Source organism: Botryllus schlosseri, chromosome 2 (genome assembly GCF_051294905.1).
Source record: "Botryllus schlosseri isolate E-star chromosome 2, Bs_hap1, whole genome shotgun sequence".
NCBI lineage: Eukaryota > Metazoa > Chordata > Ascidiacea > Stolidobranchia > Styelidae > Botryllus > Botryllus schlosseri.
In genome coordinates this window covers 15757085-15775897 of record NC_137237.1, presented here as the reverse complement: position 1 = coordinate 15775897, position 18813 = coordinate 15757085, and the positions used below count along the sequence as shown (strand labels likewise).

Here is an 18813-nt window from a genome sequence, read left to right as displayed (position 1 = left end):
CCTAACGAAAGATATTAAATCTAATGCGATTGTAGGACGCCTGATGCCTATGAATATACCGTAGTCTCGGATTACCATACGTCCTCTTTATTGACTTTTTTAAAGTGTCCTCGGAGGACGCCTAAATGTCCTGTTTTTCGAAAACTTGTCCTCATTTTTAAGAATTTTGGGTAAATCTTCGTGGAAATTGGACTGAGATACACGAAATCTGCGGCCAAGTAACGGTCCGACCTGCTTTTCGGGAATTGAGCCAGAAAAAATGACCCTTTTTTAGTCAACCAACGGAAAATCTCGTAGAAATGGGTAATTCGGGAGTTGAGCCAGAAAGTTGACCATTTTTCTTTTTAGTTAACCGACCATTACATTCACCATTTTTTTCAGGATTTTACTCCAGTATTGTAAGCATGAAAATTTTGAAAAAGTGTCCTCTTTTCAGATGCCCTAAATATGGTAACCCTACCGTAGTCAAGCACAATCACTATCTCAAAAATACATACAGATGTGACCGCGTATGCGACATGAATCAATTTATTAGGTATTTCAACGAAAAACAGGCAATGTCGTAGTCAGGAATCAGTTCATCGAGATATCCGAAAAACAAATTTCTTTTGCAATGCGTTATGTTTAACATTGCTATTAACGTCACATACCAAGCCTTTTCAATAGTATATTCTCGGACAAGATCGCTTGGGGACGCAAGTAGAGTCAGAGTCACTCCTCTCAACCAGTCCTCTGGGACAGACACATTGCACACCAGGTCTGCAGTTGGCGGTGCATATGTCTGGCGGGTTCAGATAGTTCAGGCAGGTAAGTGGGCACGCGGTGGGGCACGGGTTGAATACTTTTGGAAACGGACAAATTCCTGGAAATATAGTATAGTTTAGTTTCCCGGTAGTGAGGAAGACATCTGCCGTCACACCACCTTGATGAAGAAGTAACGTATGCGAGCACAAAGGGCATTTTGCCTATATTTTTTAAAATGTAAAGTTTTGTAAGTTTTGTCGTATTTGTGATGATATAATCAGTGGGTCATTATTAGGGCTGGGCAAAATCGAGTACCTGAGTGATTCGATTCTGAATCACGTATAATGCTTCGAGTCGAGTATTCGATTATCACACATTATGACGTCACAACTAATTGCAAGGTGCCGAAGTTTGAATATGTACCTTTTGTGCCACCATAAAGAATATATAATGCCTGTTATCCATCGCATTAAAGATACTTTGGTATTTCTTCGACCCTACCGATTTCATTGCACTTTGTTACAATGTTGTGGGAGGATCATGACTTGGGAAATGTTTTTCCAGTTACGGTCGTAGCTTTGTACTATGTGTTTCGTATGCTGCGATACGCCCAATCGAGGTTTCAAGGCTTCCACAGTGGAAAATAGTATCGAAACAATAATTCTTGTTGATAAAATAACTTTCAGTAGCGAGGAACGTGTAATTTCAGTACTCGAAAAAATCGTATTTTGCTGCTCGACTCGAATCATTAAAATAATTACTCGATTCAGAATCGAGTACTCGAATCATTGTGCCCAGCCCTAGTCATTATCTCGAATCATTCGTTACAAGGACGGTTCAAAGTAGGCATGGATAGAGGATACTTACTGACGCATTTCCCTTTGTATTGATACCCTTGTCTACACACACACTTTCCATTCTTACACTTCCCGTTTCTCCCGCAGTCGACACCAGAGCAAGGATCTTAATGTAAGATAATATAGTCCAATCGGTCGTAGACGCGAGCTGGTAGCTGAACTACCGAGAGCGTTGCAGTACCTGGACACTTCGAAGGCCTGACGCATCTGAAATCTGTGGAACTTAATTCGATGTATCCTTCCTTGCAAACACATTTTACGTCGGGGCGGCAATTCTTCGTACACTGTTGGGGTGGATTTTTGTAGTTTTCGCAGTTGATAGGACATGCAGTCGAGCAGCTCTTGAATTCCTTTCTGGGTGGGCATTTTTCTAAAATTAAAGAAGAGGACAACGTAAATGGAAATTTACTGCACATTTGTCATCGTGCAGGTCGTAGGGTCATGCAGTGGTGGGATCAAGTCACTTCGAGTCAATTCAAATGCTGATTAGACGCAACTAAAGTCATTTAAAGACTGTACGAGAGGCTAACAGCTACACCCGGGCACCGCGAAGGCCCGACGCATCGGAAATCAGTGGGACTCAATTCGATATATCCTTCCTTGCAAATACATTTTACGCCTGGACGGCAATTCCTCGCGCACTTTTGGGGTGGGTTTTCGCAGTTGATAGGACACGCAGTTGATCAGCGCTTGAATTCCTTTCTGGCCGGACATTGTTTTGAAATGATAAACAATGGCAATGTAAATTGCTGACGTTATGTGGCAACCGATAATTGAAGCACATATGTCTTCGTGCAGACTGTGAATTCTTGCTTCCAATTGTCAAGATAGAACGAGTCGAATTAATATATTTTTAGTGAGTCACCAGATCGTAATCGGTAAATTCTTTACGCGTTGAACCTAATCAATATACCGCACCTGGTATTGTCTGAACGGCGCGAAGCAACATATTATCATTCAATTAGCCATGCCGCCGCGCGATAGAGCGTCAATCGTCCCAGAGTTGTTACACGCATATAAATATCATAAGTGTGTTAGTGTGAAAAAACCGCATGTTTTGAACAACGCATGTACTAACGACACTAGGGATGGTGCGAATGTTCATGGCCGGTATGCGAACCTCGATAATTCGTAGGTTCTTGTTCCCAAACGATCCTTGGTGTATTATACGCTGTGAGCATGTTTGTGAATTACCGGTTAATCTTAGCGTCAATCAACTTAAAATCCAACACAAAACTGAGACGAACCTTATGACGTGATAAAATATGCTGAGGTTAGAGAGTGCCGCTTAACAAATCACGCTATTTCAGTTTTTAAATAAAATGGCTGGCTTCCGTCACTGGCTTCAGTCGATATATTTCCATGTTTACAGGCCTGTGGTGCAAAATAGTTCCTGCGCTCCGAAGATTCTTGGGGCATCCCTGCAATACTTGGTGCCAATACAGGGCCCTTACGGTCACAAAGTTACCGGGGATATAGTATAGTTTTGCTAGCGAGGATAACAACACGAACATGGCAGCCTTGTATATCATACGAACACGGAGAATAGGTAATTTTAGATATTCGGTCGGATTATAATGAAAAATAATTTTTTCAACCATTTAAATTGTTGCTAATTTTAATTGGTCCAAGCTTTATTATTAGGTGGATTTTATATAATTTAGTCCACCACCTTTTATCCCCTCAAATTCGTACAAGGAGAATTAGATTAATTATGACCGAAACAACGTCGTTGATTTGAAAAGCGGAAACATATGTATTTCGAGAGTCCATACATTAATCAATTTGATGTGATTAAAGACACTTACACAGCTTAAATGGGCAATTAAAATACAGTGTCTCTCCCCAAGGCCATGGTTTCGGAAATGGCTACAATGAACACTACCATGAAAAGCAGTTAAGGTTCCAAATATAAGTTTACACTTGCAGCTTTCGAATTTTGGTTTCAGTGAATCCCAAAACTGTTAGTATTTCATGTAGCAATATAGTAGGCCCATGTTCATGTCATAACTTGCATGTCCAAATACATAGTAGTGTTCTACTTTCCATTTTCCAATTTGCCCACCTGTATTCGTGTCTATGACATGATATATCATATCATATATCACAGGACATATCTACTCAACACGTAAATCTACTCAAATATTGGAAACTTATATATACTGCTATGAATTCGTGATGAATACGCACCCACACATTTGTTATCAACTTCAATCTCTCCTTTCGGGCACAAACATTTTCCAAATTTGCAGATCCTGCCTTGGAGACACGTCGTGAATATGCAAGGATCTGTCATACCGTGTACAAATGTTATGTTCAAAATACCAGTATTAGTTTCACATATCGAATACATCATTGGTGCGTGCAATATAAACTATCGTGTCACAAATTATTTTGGTAAAAGACATACCTATACAGACATAGTTTCGGAGGACATATCCATCGTCGCAGATGCATCTCCCCCTTTTGCAGGAGCCGTTGTCGCCACACAGGGTACATCGATCTGTCAGACATAAAGAATGAACCATGCATGAATTGATAGTTTGTCACGAGCGATTGTCCAGAAAAATTGAATAGGACGCCGTTGATGCAGGGCAGAACTGCTTCTTCACAAACGCCGTCTTATGTCTAATGGAATCACCAGAGGTGGTCAGTAACGAAGTACTTCTACTTTTTCGAAGTACTCAAGTAGTTTTCCTCTACTTCTGGTACTTACTCAAGTAGATCTGATTTTCGCTACTTCCACTTCTACTTCATAATATTTTGTGATCTACTTACTTACTTTTCGCTATTTTCAGTTTGTCAAGTAGAAGTAGTTTAATCCTCCAAACGGGAAGATAGCCTGAGGAGTTTCGGGGCTGTTTTCACGGAGCATCAACATTTAATTTTCATAAAATTTGTTTAAAGCCCAGATATTTCGTCTCGCTTCGCGCGCAGTGGGTACGGGGTAACCCGTATGATATCACTATAGTATCGGTGAATATAATTTAGGTAGCTGGTTGGCGTGGTTCCGTTCACACAGCATTGTCGCCCGTTGCGATGTCGAATATTTCATCACAGTATATAATATTATGGCTCATCATAACGTTCTTTTTTGTATTATTCGTGGTGTTTGTCGACTACTATGGTCATTTATACCAGGTCGATATTATTAATTTTTTAAGGAAGGAAACATCTACTTACCCCCACCCAATAGCAACCTAACTAAGAGATCTATCGACTACTCGGGACCTATCATCTGGAATGCATTACCACCACATATTCGTGAATTGCCTTATAATAGATTCAAAAAAGCCCTACTTGATCACCTCTTGTCGTTACACTAACACTGTTGCCCTACCTCGCCCAGACATTGCTTCATTGATCATTTGCCACCATTGTTTAATTTTTTTCTATTTTCCTTTAACTAAACATTTCTTTACATCCAGACTGTTCAGAGTCAAGTGTACCTGTTTGATGCTGGTGTGATCAGACTAGATGACCTTCACGGTCTTCTCGATCATTCATATCTAATACCGAATACTGTGCACGCATATTTTCTGTACCACCATCACTGCCGTTTGTTATGTATTTTGGTTCGATGAAAATAAAGACTCTCTCTCTCTAAAGACTCTAAAGACTCTCTCTTTATTCCATAACTGCCGACTTATAGCACGGCCCACTTATAGGCTTTTTGTAAGATACCGCTTACGCGGATGAGGGGATGAAGAGGAGCCTAGATAAACCACCATGACTTAGGTATAGGATTTCTGAAGTCGACCTCGGTCGGATTCGAACCCGCAACCCATTGGTGTTACAGCCGCGGATTATACCACTGCGCAATCTCGCCACTTCATCATAACGTCTGAAAGTGATGTTACGCAATCTAGCATTTACTTATCATATCGTTATCTAGCAGTCCATGTCGTGCCCTAATCTGGAAAAGTGGACTCTGACTTTTTTTTAGTTTAAGAGCTGTTTCAGCTCACCAACCTTCGAAACTTTCTGGACTGAAGACACGAAATGAATGTTCCGCTTTTAGAAGTAGTATTTATATTTCACTTACTATACCTAGTATCATATACTTTGAGTTCTAATTAATATCAGTTCTTTTTTTGGATAACGTAGAGGTTGAAGTATAAAAGCAAGTGTGGTAATGCCTTTAATTTTCGGAAATAAAACTACACATATGGCATTTTACGATCCACCATACTTCTTATTAATGTTTACTTATCGCGCAAAGTGTTTACACCGTATCCCATACACCTTCTCCGTATTGCTCTTCGTCTAAACTACAGGCCTAATAACATGGGAGAGGGTGCCCCATGTTCGGTTAAAAAGAGGATTAGTATCGCATTTCCATATCAATACTATCGTTTCCATCCCATGATGCGGACGAATGCTTATGCTTTCGAAAATTGGATACCTCCTGGTATGCAATCTATGCATCCATAAGAATGAAGCTCTACACCTTTCGCATAGCTCAGTTTGCACCTTTTGATAATCCATGTCAACGAATTACGATCGTTTTCACAACTACTTACTTACTTACTTACTTACTTGAGTAGATTTAAAGTCAGTCAATTCTACTTCTACTTCAAGTAGTTTTAGGTTGCTTATGAAAGAAGTACTTCTACTTGTACTTGAGTAGATTTTTTTTCTTCGCTACTTCTACTTCTACTTGAGTAGCTTTCTTGACTACTTTGACCACCTCTGGGAATCACCATCTGAATTTTGAATTGTGAATCATATAGTTGCTTTCATCATATCTTAAAATAAAGACTATGACTGGGCGACTTTCAACCAAAAGCATATGCTATGTTTTAATGCTGACTTACTTATCTGTATACTGTATATTTATCCGACTAAGCTGTTACGACTTTCAATAATAATAGACAACCTTTTGGAGTAATCTCTCGGCAAAAATTACGAAGTACGAAATAGGGCATCTCATACAGCCTCACTCATGAGCAGACCGTGTTATTTTTGGCATTTCAAGAGCCAGATGCCAAAACTGCCAAAAATAAAAATTTGAAAATGCCAAAAATAAGCAATTTTTGGCATATGCCAAAAATAACACGGCCTGCCAAATAGTGTATTTCGTTCATGGTATTGTGTTAACAGGACCGCGTTACAAGCGAGAAGAGCGTTTGTGAAAGGCAGGTTTCTTAATCTGGGTCCAACCCACCCATTAGGGGTGAAAGCATGGTGTCCTAAATGGTGTGGGCACAGCGAGATTGACCGGCTGACTGCATTTGGTTTGCGTCATACTTTCCATTTGTCCAAATGCAATTTTACGACCATTTTTGACCGGCTTGTCGAGCGTAAATTTGATAAAACGGGTATCAATGAGAAGCTGCCGCAGTACTGATTATTAAAATATAAATTATATTCTGCTCATGGAACTGGAACCCCCAAAATCAACCACGATTTTTGCATTGTGATCGAATGGAACATTGTGACGCAACAAACTGTCTGGCTATTTCTGAGCTGCATAGTCTCGTTTTGCCAGACAGTCTTGTTGCGTCAATGTTCTTAAACAAGCTAACCTTCCCAGGACTCTTCCATGCGAGTTGGTAATATTAAAGCCTCCTGAAGTGCCAAAAGTCCTCCGAAAATATATCGGTAGACTGAAGGAGAAATGATAGTCGGGCTACTAAATAGAATGTGTTGAGAGACAACACAGGAAACTCCTAGAAAAGGATCGGGAAGAAAATTCTTTCCGCGATGAGATCGATGGCACTGGCGAAGTGATCTCTTTTCATGATGCATGGAAGGCGGTTCGGCCCTCCAAAGATTTTGAAGCTCTGAAAACCTTTTGTGGATGACTGGCAACATTCTTTCCCTAAACGGCTACTGTTGAAGCCGATATTTCCCAGATTCGCTGGGCGAGAAATGAATTTAGGAGAAACTTAGCTGACCTGAGTTTGGAAGCACTGTTACAATGCAAACGATTTAAGTCTACTCAACAGCTGTAACAATCAGCTGTTGAGTGTGTTTGTTAGGCTTTTCTTTCTTTTTTTTTTTGCTTATTGGCACCGATTCCCATGGATACTGCACATTTTGTGGTTTCGTTTGATATTATTAACCTATAAAATCGTTAGGTTTTTTCTTCTTATTGTTTGTTGGCACTGATTATACGTGGATGCTGCACATTTTGTGGTGTCTTTTGACAAAGTAGCCCGAATAAAGCGTTTTTGTGACTAATTCAAGGCTGAAACTATCTATTTAGAGGACGATGCCAAAACTGCCAAAAATAAAAATCGAAAAATGCCAAAAATAAGTTATTTTTGGCAGTTTTGGCATATGCCAAAAATAACACGGCCTGCTCATGAGTGTAACGATGCTTAAATTTATGAATATTCCGAATCGACTTTAAAATGTAGTGCAATAGCACGCTGGTGTTGTATGCATGTAACTCATAACTCCTGAAGTTGCTTGGCAAACATCCATCCTCTCCTGATCATAGGCATGCGTCATATATCTGGAAATCGATCAAGCTTAAACAGCAAATATAGGAATTCTTGAAATAAAACAAAACATATCGATGTGGATATTCCACGGGTCGCCCGGAAACGGCGTTTGGTATATTTAAACATACTATGAAAAGTAAGATATATATATAACCACCATCGCAGGGCTCCTCAACCAACCTGGTTTTGTTGATACTGTTGTTATTTAATAAAAGAAAAATTGGGCGCTTTGCACCACGGTCAATAATGGCGTAAGAAGAAATGAAAAGCAGTCAACAGAGTGTATTATACACCCTATAGGGCAGGAGTGGGAAATTATTTTTCCCCACGGGCCAAATGAGAAGCAGAAAAATACATTTGCGGGCCGAATTAACAATTTTAGCTATATTCTTCAGTGTACTAATTCTATTTCTAATTTAAAAGAAGACGCCGTTAATAAATGCTGCACAGTGGATGTGTTGATATTATGTAATGAGAAAGTGACGGTTAAGTAATAAATATCACCAATAATAATTTGCCGTCATAAAACAATATGTTGAACGTGCTACATTTTTAACACTCTTAAAACACCCGTGAACATTTTTCTATTAGGATGTTACAATGTATTTGGGATACTACAAAGCTTATTGCCGTGATCGCTGCCTTCCTAGCAGTGTGCAGTGTGCAGTATGCACTGTGCAGCTTGGTGAATTAGTCTTTGTGTTGAGCGAAGTTGGCAGCTCTTCTAAAATTCGACCTCCCATGACCGAGTGTTTTTATTTGTGTTTTGTCATAGGATCGACTTGAAACATACTCCTTAAATACGGCGGCCTGCTCAGCACTAACTAAAAGGACGAACAATTGATTAGTGCTCCTAACCTTCTTTGAATTTTAGCATTCGGCTTTTTGTTGACATGCTTGTTCATCCTTAATGGGTGAGTATGACTCATATGGCAATCGTGAGCACTGATTGACATGTTTTAGGATTTATGGGGAGTTTGGAAACGTATCACATAACAATCTCAAGCACAGACTATGTAATGGGTAACAATGGCAACAAAAAGATTTGAACTAAACTATATGGAATGCGAGTGATTTCTTGTGACTTTAATTCTTGCGGAATGCTTCGCTACATTGGCTTTATTTTGAATATGGATTACGCACGCGCCATATTACTGAACAGGCTTCAAAGTAAACGAATTTCAGACTATGTTTATACAGCGTGTGGTTTTACTCCCGTCGGCAACATTTAAAAGTATGTTTTATGTTTTTAATTCCAAGCGACTTTTCGCGCGCCGCTCAGAATAGCTCCGCGGGCCGCATTTGGCACGCGGGCCGGACTTTGCCCAGGTCTGCCCTAGGGTGTACAATAATTTTAAAGGGTGTACCACTCGGATAGGATGTACTGGGTTGTACCATTTCCACATTAAAATGGACCAACGGCTAGCTATCGCAATAAATAGGTTGGTTTATGCTTCGGACCAGCTTGTCCGGATGTGCAAAATCGTAGAATGTCAATATCAGCTGTAGCCAGCCGTAAAATAGGCTACATTGCTTTTGTGATTTCATAAGCAAATGTTTCTCCTCATCATTTAACCGCTGGTAATGCACTTATTGGTTCCTTTTGTACTAGAACATGATAAAGTTATCATGTGTTCAATGTTCAGATTGCGATCCGTCTGCAATGAACCTCGAGGACACCGCCGCGACAGCGCACACATTTTGAATTGGTACTGTTTTCGAGATGCTTATAAATAGCCTAGTGCAAATAATTGCAGGGGAGTAGTCTTGGGGTTCTCGGGAGTCAAGTTTGATGAGGACCGTGTTGGATGGTGTTCCGATAACCTCGAGTCCGGATTAGTACTTAGGATTTCCTATACGTTGTAGCCTTGCTCGGTGCACTATGCACACGCACATACTGATTTCGATTAGGCCAGAGGTCAGTACGCATATAGCAGTGGTCGGGAACCTTTTTCGACCGAAAAGCCATATTGGACCAATATTTTCAATTGCAACTCCCAAAGAGTCATACATGTCAATCAACTGTTACGTCACAATTGAACAGCAGTGACATATTGATAGCTCTAATTGTCTAATATATGGGATTCGTGTAGTGTGCGTCATATTTTTCTGTCCACATGGGTGGGTTGAGCCAAACATAGTCACTACAGCAGTACATACCCACCGTGTGATACATTAGTGACTTGGTGTTAGGGGAGGCAAATGAGGAAGTGCCTCACATGTCGCCTGGGATCAGTGAAGGAAAATTGTGAACCCTTCAATGTTTATTGGTAAGCAATTTTAATGTGAGGATTTTGAAAGAGGGCGCTAACGAGCTCCTAACCATGTACACCCCTCTGTCTTGACCCCTTAAAGACATGTTTATGCAGTCACAAGAATAATATTTATTCTCGCCGTCTTGGAAATTTACCAACAAGTTGCTGTAATAATGATAAATCAAGTACAGAATGAAAAATTTCTCAAAGAGCCATATCTTGTACCCAAAAGAGACATATATGGCTCGCGAGTCACAGGTTCCAGATCACTGGCATATAGCCATGAAACCATAATTAATTTGACGTGTGTTGGCGGCCGTCAATATGCAATTTGAATATACGAATTAGTTCCCAAATCTTAGAGAGATTATAATTTAACCTAAAAAAATTCTCAGGGTGACTTGGATTATTCGTTCTTAATATAATGGTGTCTTTGCAATCTCAGCCCCACCATACAAATGCGAACCACGGAGGAAAATGGTGTGCCACATAAAATAAATACAATGCTAGAATCGTGTGTGTGTCAAGAATGAAGTATTGTTCTGGTACGTTGGATTAATTCCAATATATTTTGGCTATACCGACAGTCCAGATGCGAGGTCGAAAAATAACAACATGCAACTGAGTGAATATTAACCGGAAGATTCATCATCATTAATTTTGTGCCCATAGATTTCGAAGAAACCCCTCCACCATCCCTACCAGTTAATTCAGTGGTTCTCAACCTGGGTGCCCCGGCACACCAGTGTGCCATTTACGTATCGCAAGTGTGCCGCGAGAGATGTATTCGAAAATTTTGAAATTGTGCGCTCTAGTCCATAGCAAACGATGAATAATAAAAAGCGGGCTCGATGTGAAGTTTGTACAGTAAACTTGACAAATTAAAATTGCAGTGATCCCTGCAATCAATAGTCCCTGCAAATTCGCTTTACCCGAATAATAGACTGCCATGAAGGTGGTATTAAGTTTTGCCCATTGCGTTGATTGAACGCGGATAGGAGCAGACATGGCAGCACCTGTATGGCAATGTAGTTTTCAAATCCTCATCGTCTTCCTAATCACCATCGAGAAATGAATTCGTTTGGAAGTGATGTTCACGTATACAAATTAGAATTACAAACAACAGACGTCCACAGTGCGATTTTTTGTCAGCGCGCCGTCACTACTGTTGAAATGTAGGCTCGGAGAGCAACGATATGTTACCGGCGACGAATTTGAGAATTGAGAAGTAAAGCTCAACAAATAACACCTGGTAAAACGGGTTATTATCTCGGTTTGTCGGAATTATCTAATCCAGTGGTTCCCAACCGGGGGGGAATTCCCCCCTTGTTGGGAATTTCGAAACTTTTAGGGGGAATTTGGCCTTAGCGTTGTAACGGAACATACACACTTGGTTCGCAACATTTTTCGACTTTTATGTTAGAACTGAAAAGTATGAAACTGGTTTTAGAAGGTTTCTTTTGGCGGATTCTTAGCTAGATATATATTTATATGCCTCTATAATCTTCCACCCCCTGAAAATGTGAGGCGCGTGATACGATGTCGTTGGGCCCGCGACAGCCTCTCGACCAAATTGCTACCAAGCAGGAAAAAGTCGGAGAGGATTCAGCACAAAAAGGCCGTGGGGGAAAATGTTTACCTTTTTAAAGCCAACATCTCTGCTAACGTGAAAAACACGAAATTCATTGATTCAACTCAAGGCCATCGCAAAAGCGAATTTGGTGATTTATTTGTAGTCAGGACCTACCCGACCAGTAAAAACAGGCCAAATTTAGAGGAATTTTACCACAACGGAAAGTGATGACCTAATTTCTTTTGATTTAGATAAATTTTTGATAACAATCAGTGGTGGCCCTACTATTGGGGGTCCTGTGCGAGACTTCCAGGGGGCCCCATAAGTATGTAATCGCAGCTTTTGTGGGACTTAACCCCCAGACCCCCCTCGCTTCTATTATTACCAACTTAAATTAATGCGTCATATGGACCGGAATTACGTCACTGACGTGTATGACATTGTAATAGGCCTACGGTTTTGAAGCAGGCCTCAATGTTGAATTGTTGTAGCTCCTGAGCCTTCTTTCATTATATACTGTAAAATGATAAAATAAGTGTCCCAGTTAAATATATCTCGTGTCTTCATGTTGAAGATGTATGGCATGTAGCGTGAAATAATAAAGCAGTGATACAACTGCTGCAGGCAAATAGACCACATTTATTTGGCAAGCTCTCGGGTGACATTATTAGTAGTAAGCCAACACACCACGTCAAGGTTTTATTATCGGGTTATGGAACTTTTCTAACAAATGCAGAGATTTGATGATTGACCCATCTGTACGGAACCATATTCTTGATTGGTACACGGATTTCCACGTTTATTTGCTATAATCCTTGAAAAGGCACTTAAACCAAAGATGGGGGATTTTTCGACCAAGGACCCCTGGGCGACCGCCCACACTAGAGGTCGACCGATTATCAACATAGCCGATTATCGAGGCCGACATTTAGAGCTTTATCGATATCGGCCTATGAAGGCCGATATCGCAGCCGATATTTTATATTTGAAATAAATTCAAAAATTTCGGAAATTCAATGGTCCGTGTTCTCAATCTCAAGAAATCGACGACGCAAAGGGCGATATATGACAGATTTACACTTGCAGGACGAGTTTAGCTGGGTGTGAGCATGAGCATGCAGAGAAACTATGCTTCCTGCATTACAATCTACCTTTTCTAGACTGATCTGCAATTCTGTATCATATTTTGCTTTTTGGGTTATCCCAAATTTCATCGAATGTGCACAATTAAGCAATAATTATTTTTAATTTCAGTTTTCTCGTTTGTTGTTCAGCTTTCTGTGGCATGTACAAGTGCCATCTTGCCTATTAAATAATATTTTTGGTGAAATTGTTCTCTGCTCCTTCCATATTAATATCGGCCTATGATATCGGTATCGGCCTTGTTAGCCGATATATCGGTATCGATATTGGCTTGTAGAAATCAATATCGGTCGACCTCTAGCCCACACCAAAAGCCACCACTGATAACAATACACCTAGTGTCAAATAATTGATATGGAAGTTGTCAGCGGTACTTTACGAAAGTGTAATGCGGTCCGCATTCAACACAGTTAGGGCATATCTGAATACGTTTTGGTATATATTGCTCAGTCAACAAATAGCTGTGCGTTAAAATGCACCTTCTTAGTAACCGGGCAACTTTGTCTTAGGGGGGGAATTTCGGCTCAAATATCGGCCAAGGGGTCCACAAGCCGAAAAAGGTTAGGGAACCACTGATCTAATCGAACTGCGGGTGGCTGCCTCTGCTATCGTCAGCGTGCTATGCGATCTGCGTGAAATTGTGACTGGCATCCTTGTATACGCATCTCCCCTCTAAGCATCCGTATTCGTTTGTGGCGATCGTGCTTGGCCTGTTCGATGCGATGGTTAATTACATCGACAATGCGGTAGTGGGCAGAGTTTATTGTCAAACACATCTTATGATATATGGTTTCTAAGCGCAGACCAAAGTTTCAGCGAGATCGCAACAGGCTAGTTGTGTTGGCGCAGAGGTAGGCTAATAGCAGAAAATTCAAATACTCGCACGGAAGCGGAGAAAGTTATTCGGCTTGTATTAGCATTGTAAAATAATCTTTGAGAACAAAGCTGCGGAAGATTTGAAAATGATTTCCGTGTCAAATGATACCATTCGTAGACATATTTGTGACATGTCCGCAGATGTAAAAGAAACCGTAATTTCTTCTTTGAAGCAGAGTAAATCCTTATTGAGTGATTCGACAAGGTAAAAGTACTTCGTCGGAGACCCCGCCTGTTCGACTGCGAGTGCTGCCAAGTAAGCCGGTAGTTCTCAGGTACCGTATGTAAAAATATGTTAAAAACCGCTGTTCTAGTGTGCCGCGAACTATGTTTCAATTTTCAAAGGGTGCTGCGAGGTCAAAAAGGTTGAGAACTACTGGGTTAATTTGATCAGATGGGCAAAGAATGAATAAACTTTTGACAGCGATGACATGAAACTACCAGCATTATGGACGAAATTCATTCGAGAGAGAAACCTAATTCTAATCATTTCTGCTGACATTTATACTCTCCATTTTGAAGTATATATAGTAAGCCTGTGGGGATGCTCTGTTACTACAATTATAATCTTTTATGCGCGAGGTATATCTCCAGAAATCAGTGATGGCACAGAATACCGCAAAGGCTCTCTGCGGTGCAAAGTTCCCATCCCACTAGCCAATTTCGCAGAGGCATTTGTCGTCCATGCGCCATGACGACTCTCCAATGGAATGCGGCTTTATGCTATATATGTAATCGAAACGCGGATCATTACGGAAGCGGTGAATTAGGTTGCCAGGGGTGTACGAGTTTTGAGGACACGTTAAAAGGGTGTGCCGCGACGAAAAAGGTTGAACAGCACTGCACTAGTGGACTTATTTCATCGTTATGTCACCAGCTGTTAATAATATCTCTTCTCTTCTCAATTTTCAATTCTGGCTATACGCAAATACAAGATTTATCGTCGACAACAGATATGTCCATCGAGAAAACCAGTTTTCCTGTAATATACATCGCTAATTTGCGAGGTTGGCTAAATACATACCAACGCATTTTCCGTCAACTTCAACTTCCCCTGCCGGACACACACATTTTCCAAATTTGCAAATCTTGCCTCCTTGACACGGTCCACCTCGACACCCACCTGTAATATAGCGTTCAAATAATCAATTCCTAATTTTCTGTGACGCAGTGTTGTCAACCGCCGATCCCCGGGCCGGTGCCGATCTCTGGAAAGTTTCCTGCGGACGCCAAATGAATTTGCCTGTTATATCTCAATTAAAATATGCAAGACGCTGGATGCTTTTCCATTAACTAGAAAAATCAAACATCGAATTAATTTCGAGATTTGAAGCGCATGTTTTCTGCATTGTGTCCTGATATAGAGATCGGCGAACCCAGTCAAACAATTTATCGCAACGAAACCATATATCGATACATTACTATTGCTGCTAGGTAATCCCTTCACCATTTCAATAGTGAATAAATATGTATTGCTAACCGACAGGCAACTTTTATGGAGCAATCTAATGAATATAGAGCAGAGATTATGAACTTAGAGGTCGCAACCCCATTGAGGCTGTTTATCTATTCTATCGTGGTCACAGAGACGAAAATTAAATAACAATAACTATTACGAGATTGTCAATTGTAGGCTATGGGCGACTCACTTTTGAATACGTTATTTCATTTTTCAAAGTAGACAAAACTTTTTTTTTTAGGAATGCGAACCCGGTAAACAAGGTATCAGAATATTCGAAACGACAATATAAAGCGTCACTTGCTGTAACGTAAGGTTGGTGTATGGCTACCAGCAGAAAAACTGGAACTGAGCGTAGTGTTATGTGTTAGCAGGATACATACTAGTGCAAGTCGGATCAACAAATTCACTGATTCCGACTCCGAACCTGCTTTTTTAATTCCCTAGTCCTAGTCCGACTCCTAGGCCGGATTCTAGAAATAACCTTGATCCGGTCAGATGAACTCCGACCATAATAATTTATAGTATTTTTATCGAAGCTATACGAACAGGAAATTAGAAAATTTGACTGTTTCGATTGAACAATGGACATAATTAGAAATCGTTTCAAAAGACATATATACTACTGTCTTTATAGGCGGTGTGACAAGTTCATATTTGCTATTACTGCGCACATCGTGGACTGCTTCCCACATGGACCGTGAGTAGGTTGGGGGGAAAGTGCTGACCATTTTAGCAATCAGCACGCGAAATTGAGAGGTGGATCACGGAACATTTTCGATTCTAAATTTGGGGTCGCCACCATAAAAAGGTCGGGAACTACTTACTTATAGCACACTAGTTCGGTGAGGAGCAGATCAACAACTTTCCTATGCTCCGACTACGATCCTAATTCTTTGAAATGGAATCCGGCACCGATCCGACTCCGGTCGTATCATGAATAGACGGATCCAGCTCCGGCCAGTTAAATGAATTCCTGACAATATCCACTCCGGATAAGCACACTACTTCCTAGTACGTCGGGCGTGTCAGAATGAGTAGGAAGCTGGTTCCGATCCAGCTCCGGCGAAAATGATGGGAAAAGGTGCTACTCGCAAGTGTATGTGTAATCGGCCTAGGTTATATTTCATATCAAGGGATGCTATCACAAAATATGATACATGCCCGGTGACCACTCACCGACGCAACGTCCATTCTTTAACGTGTAATTCGGCCTACATACGCATCTGCCGGCCCGACATCTTCCGTACGGTCCACACTGAAGTATGTTGCAGACGGCTGCGAAACGATGAGAGGATGTTAGGGAATAAACTCTCATATACATATGTACTGACATATGTATCTGCAACCACGCAATAATCTTACGGAAATATGTCGCTCCGCACACGGATATCAGAACCACCAAGACAATGAATCGCTGCAACATTATATCGTCGACACGGCACACGCTCGTTTGGGGTAGTTGGATCACTGTCAGAATTTTATGATAGAGATATTGCGTCAAGGTCGCGACTTTATGGACTGGCCCGATGAAAAATCGCCTGAAGGTAAGACATTGCCAGCGAAACGGAATATGGAAATGACAGGTTGTCGCACATGTGGTGTAATTCGAAGGAGATTTCATGATACCTGGAACTCATTAGCGTAATTATTGCCGTGTAGCGCTGCCGGTGGTAGAATAATTTTTTTAGTTTCAAGCACTGGCGGCACGTCGTCATGATGTTTTTGTTCTCTATATTTCGGTCTCGCATCTACATTTCATAATCGATAATTGCTGTGTTTCCATTTCGAGGTTTCTTTACCTTCTTATCGTAGTATTTTTGGTATATCATCAGATCAACTTCACTAATTTGTTACTAACCACAGCACAGCATCTGGGTGGCGGTGTTCATCTCATTATGTGAAAGCAATAACGCATGAGGACGTAAATCCCCTCGAGGCTTGAAATTTTCACATTCAGTCCGAATTTTATTTCGCGTTACATAACAAACGATTTTTTTCGCAATATGTCAGGACTATCGACTTCCCTTATATCGCTATGAAATTGACTTGCAATATGCTCTGATGATACTACGCGCAGCACTATCAATAATGGTTCATAGCGAATTAACTGAAGCACCCACAGAAAGTATCTGAAAAACTCTCTCACTTGCTTGATCGATTGATTAATATCAGGGCAAGTTTTTGTCACTTTTGAAACTGTTTTTACGTCATCCGATAGCTTCTTTTACACCCAGAATCTATGTGCGATGTTGCTTTAAGCTATTTGAAGAGATTTTGCAGTGCAGCCTTTTGCAACTTTTCTTTATTTTTGATGCCAATTTTCACTGCAACTTTTATCACATAGATAGCGTAAAAATGTAAAAGAGTGATATAAAAAATTCTTCAAACTATTTCTAGTATCATTCTAACCTCTTTGATCTGCACAACAAAGAGCTGCATCTCACCGTTATCTATCTACGACGAAATGACTTGCTAGCAAGAAGTTCAACTACCCCTGCCAAGCACGACAAATGTGTAAATAGATCGCTTTATTATTCCTGTAGTTTAAATTTGAGATAGCTTCCCAGTTTACGAACGCCCAGGCGTGAGCGCCGAAAATAACATTTTTATTGGGTCACCTTTTTTAGGCTATTGATTCTGTCAAAGTCGCCGAGAGGGAGTTTTTATGTAATGCCTTGGGTCAAGTCGCAGACCTAGCGGTTAGGGGTGTGTTATTTGACTTGTTTTAGGGACAGGGGTTATCGCTACGCTGTTTGGCTTTTGGGGGAAAATTACTCCCGCATTTCGTAATGTTCTTGCTCTGTGCTGGGAAAAAATGTAATTTTCGGAGGTTTCACCGCGGACCGGCCGTTAAATGGCAAAGTAACAAATTGGACAGCTCTGCAGGAGCCAGTGTTGGGATGACTCGAGTCATGACTTGACTCGAGTCAGACTCGATTCACCTTTTTCGTATGACTTGACTTGACTCGAGTGACTTTGCTCAAATAACTTGACTTGACTTGACTCGACGTATCAGAAATGAGGATTGAATCGTTACTCAGAGCAAAATTCACGAGTCAATTTCAAGTCATCAAGTAACCGGTGACGATAATAATCATTGTGTCTTGCATATGTTCGGATTGTACGCGAAACGCTGGTGCAACCCGCAAGAGCGACCAATCATTCAATGATCATGTGTTTTACTGAGCCTCCATTGATCTCTCACAAATAAAATTGACCGCTAACGAAGTATTTGAAGCTTACCGCTTACGTTGTCGTAAACTAGTATAGTAGAGTGATTTAACAGCAAAATGTATATTTCTGTTCTCTGTTTTTATCTTACCCTAACCTCTTGTTTTATTGAAATTGAATTCAAAAGTAGGTTATATAGTTCTCAACCATTGGCGCAGGCTCAAATTGTATCATATCAATATGTAAATGGGTACTGTATTGCGTCTTATCAATTCGTTTC

General features: G+C 40.6%; 1 protein-coding gene across 1 annotated transcript; it reads right to left on the bottom strand.

Annotated features, from left to right (window-relative positions):
- Positions 1 to 512: 512 nt before the first annotated feature.
- LOC145433817 (uncharacterized) lies at positions 513 to 16885 on the bottom strand. Its single transcript, XM_080311077.1, has 8 exons — positions 16725 to 16885; positions 16539 to 16637; positions 14925 to 15023; positions 4012 to 4104; positions 3792 to 3890; positions 1783 to 1971; positions 1612 to 1707; positions 513 to 862 (listed from the first exon to the last, which is right to left on the bottom strand). Exons 1-8 carry the CDS (start codon positions 16783 to 16785, stop codon positions 660 to 662), a joined length of 939 nt encoding a protein of 312 aa, XP_080167203.1. The 5' UTR covers positions 16786 to 16885; the 3' UTR covers positions 513 to 659.
- Positions 16886 to 18813: the final 1928 nt, after the last annotated feature.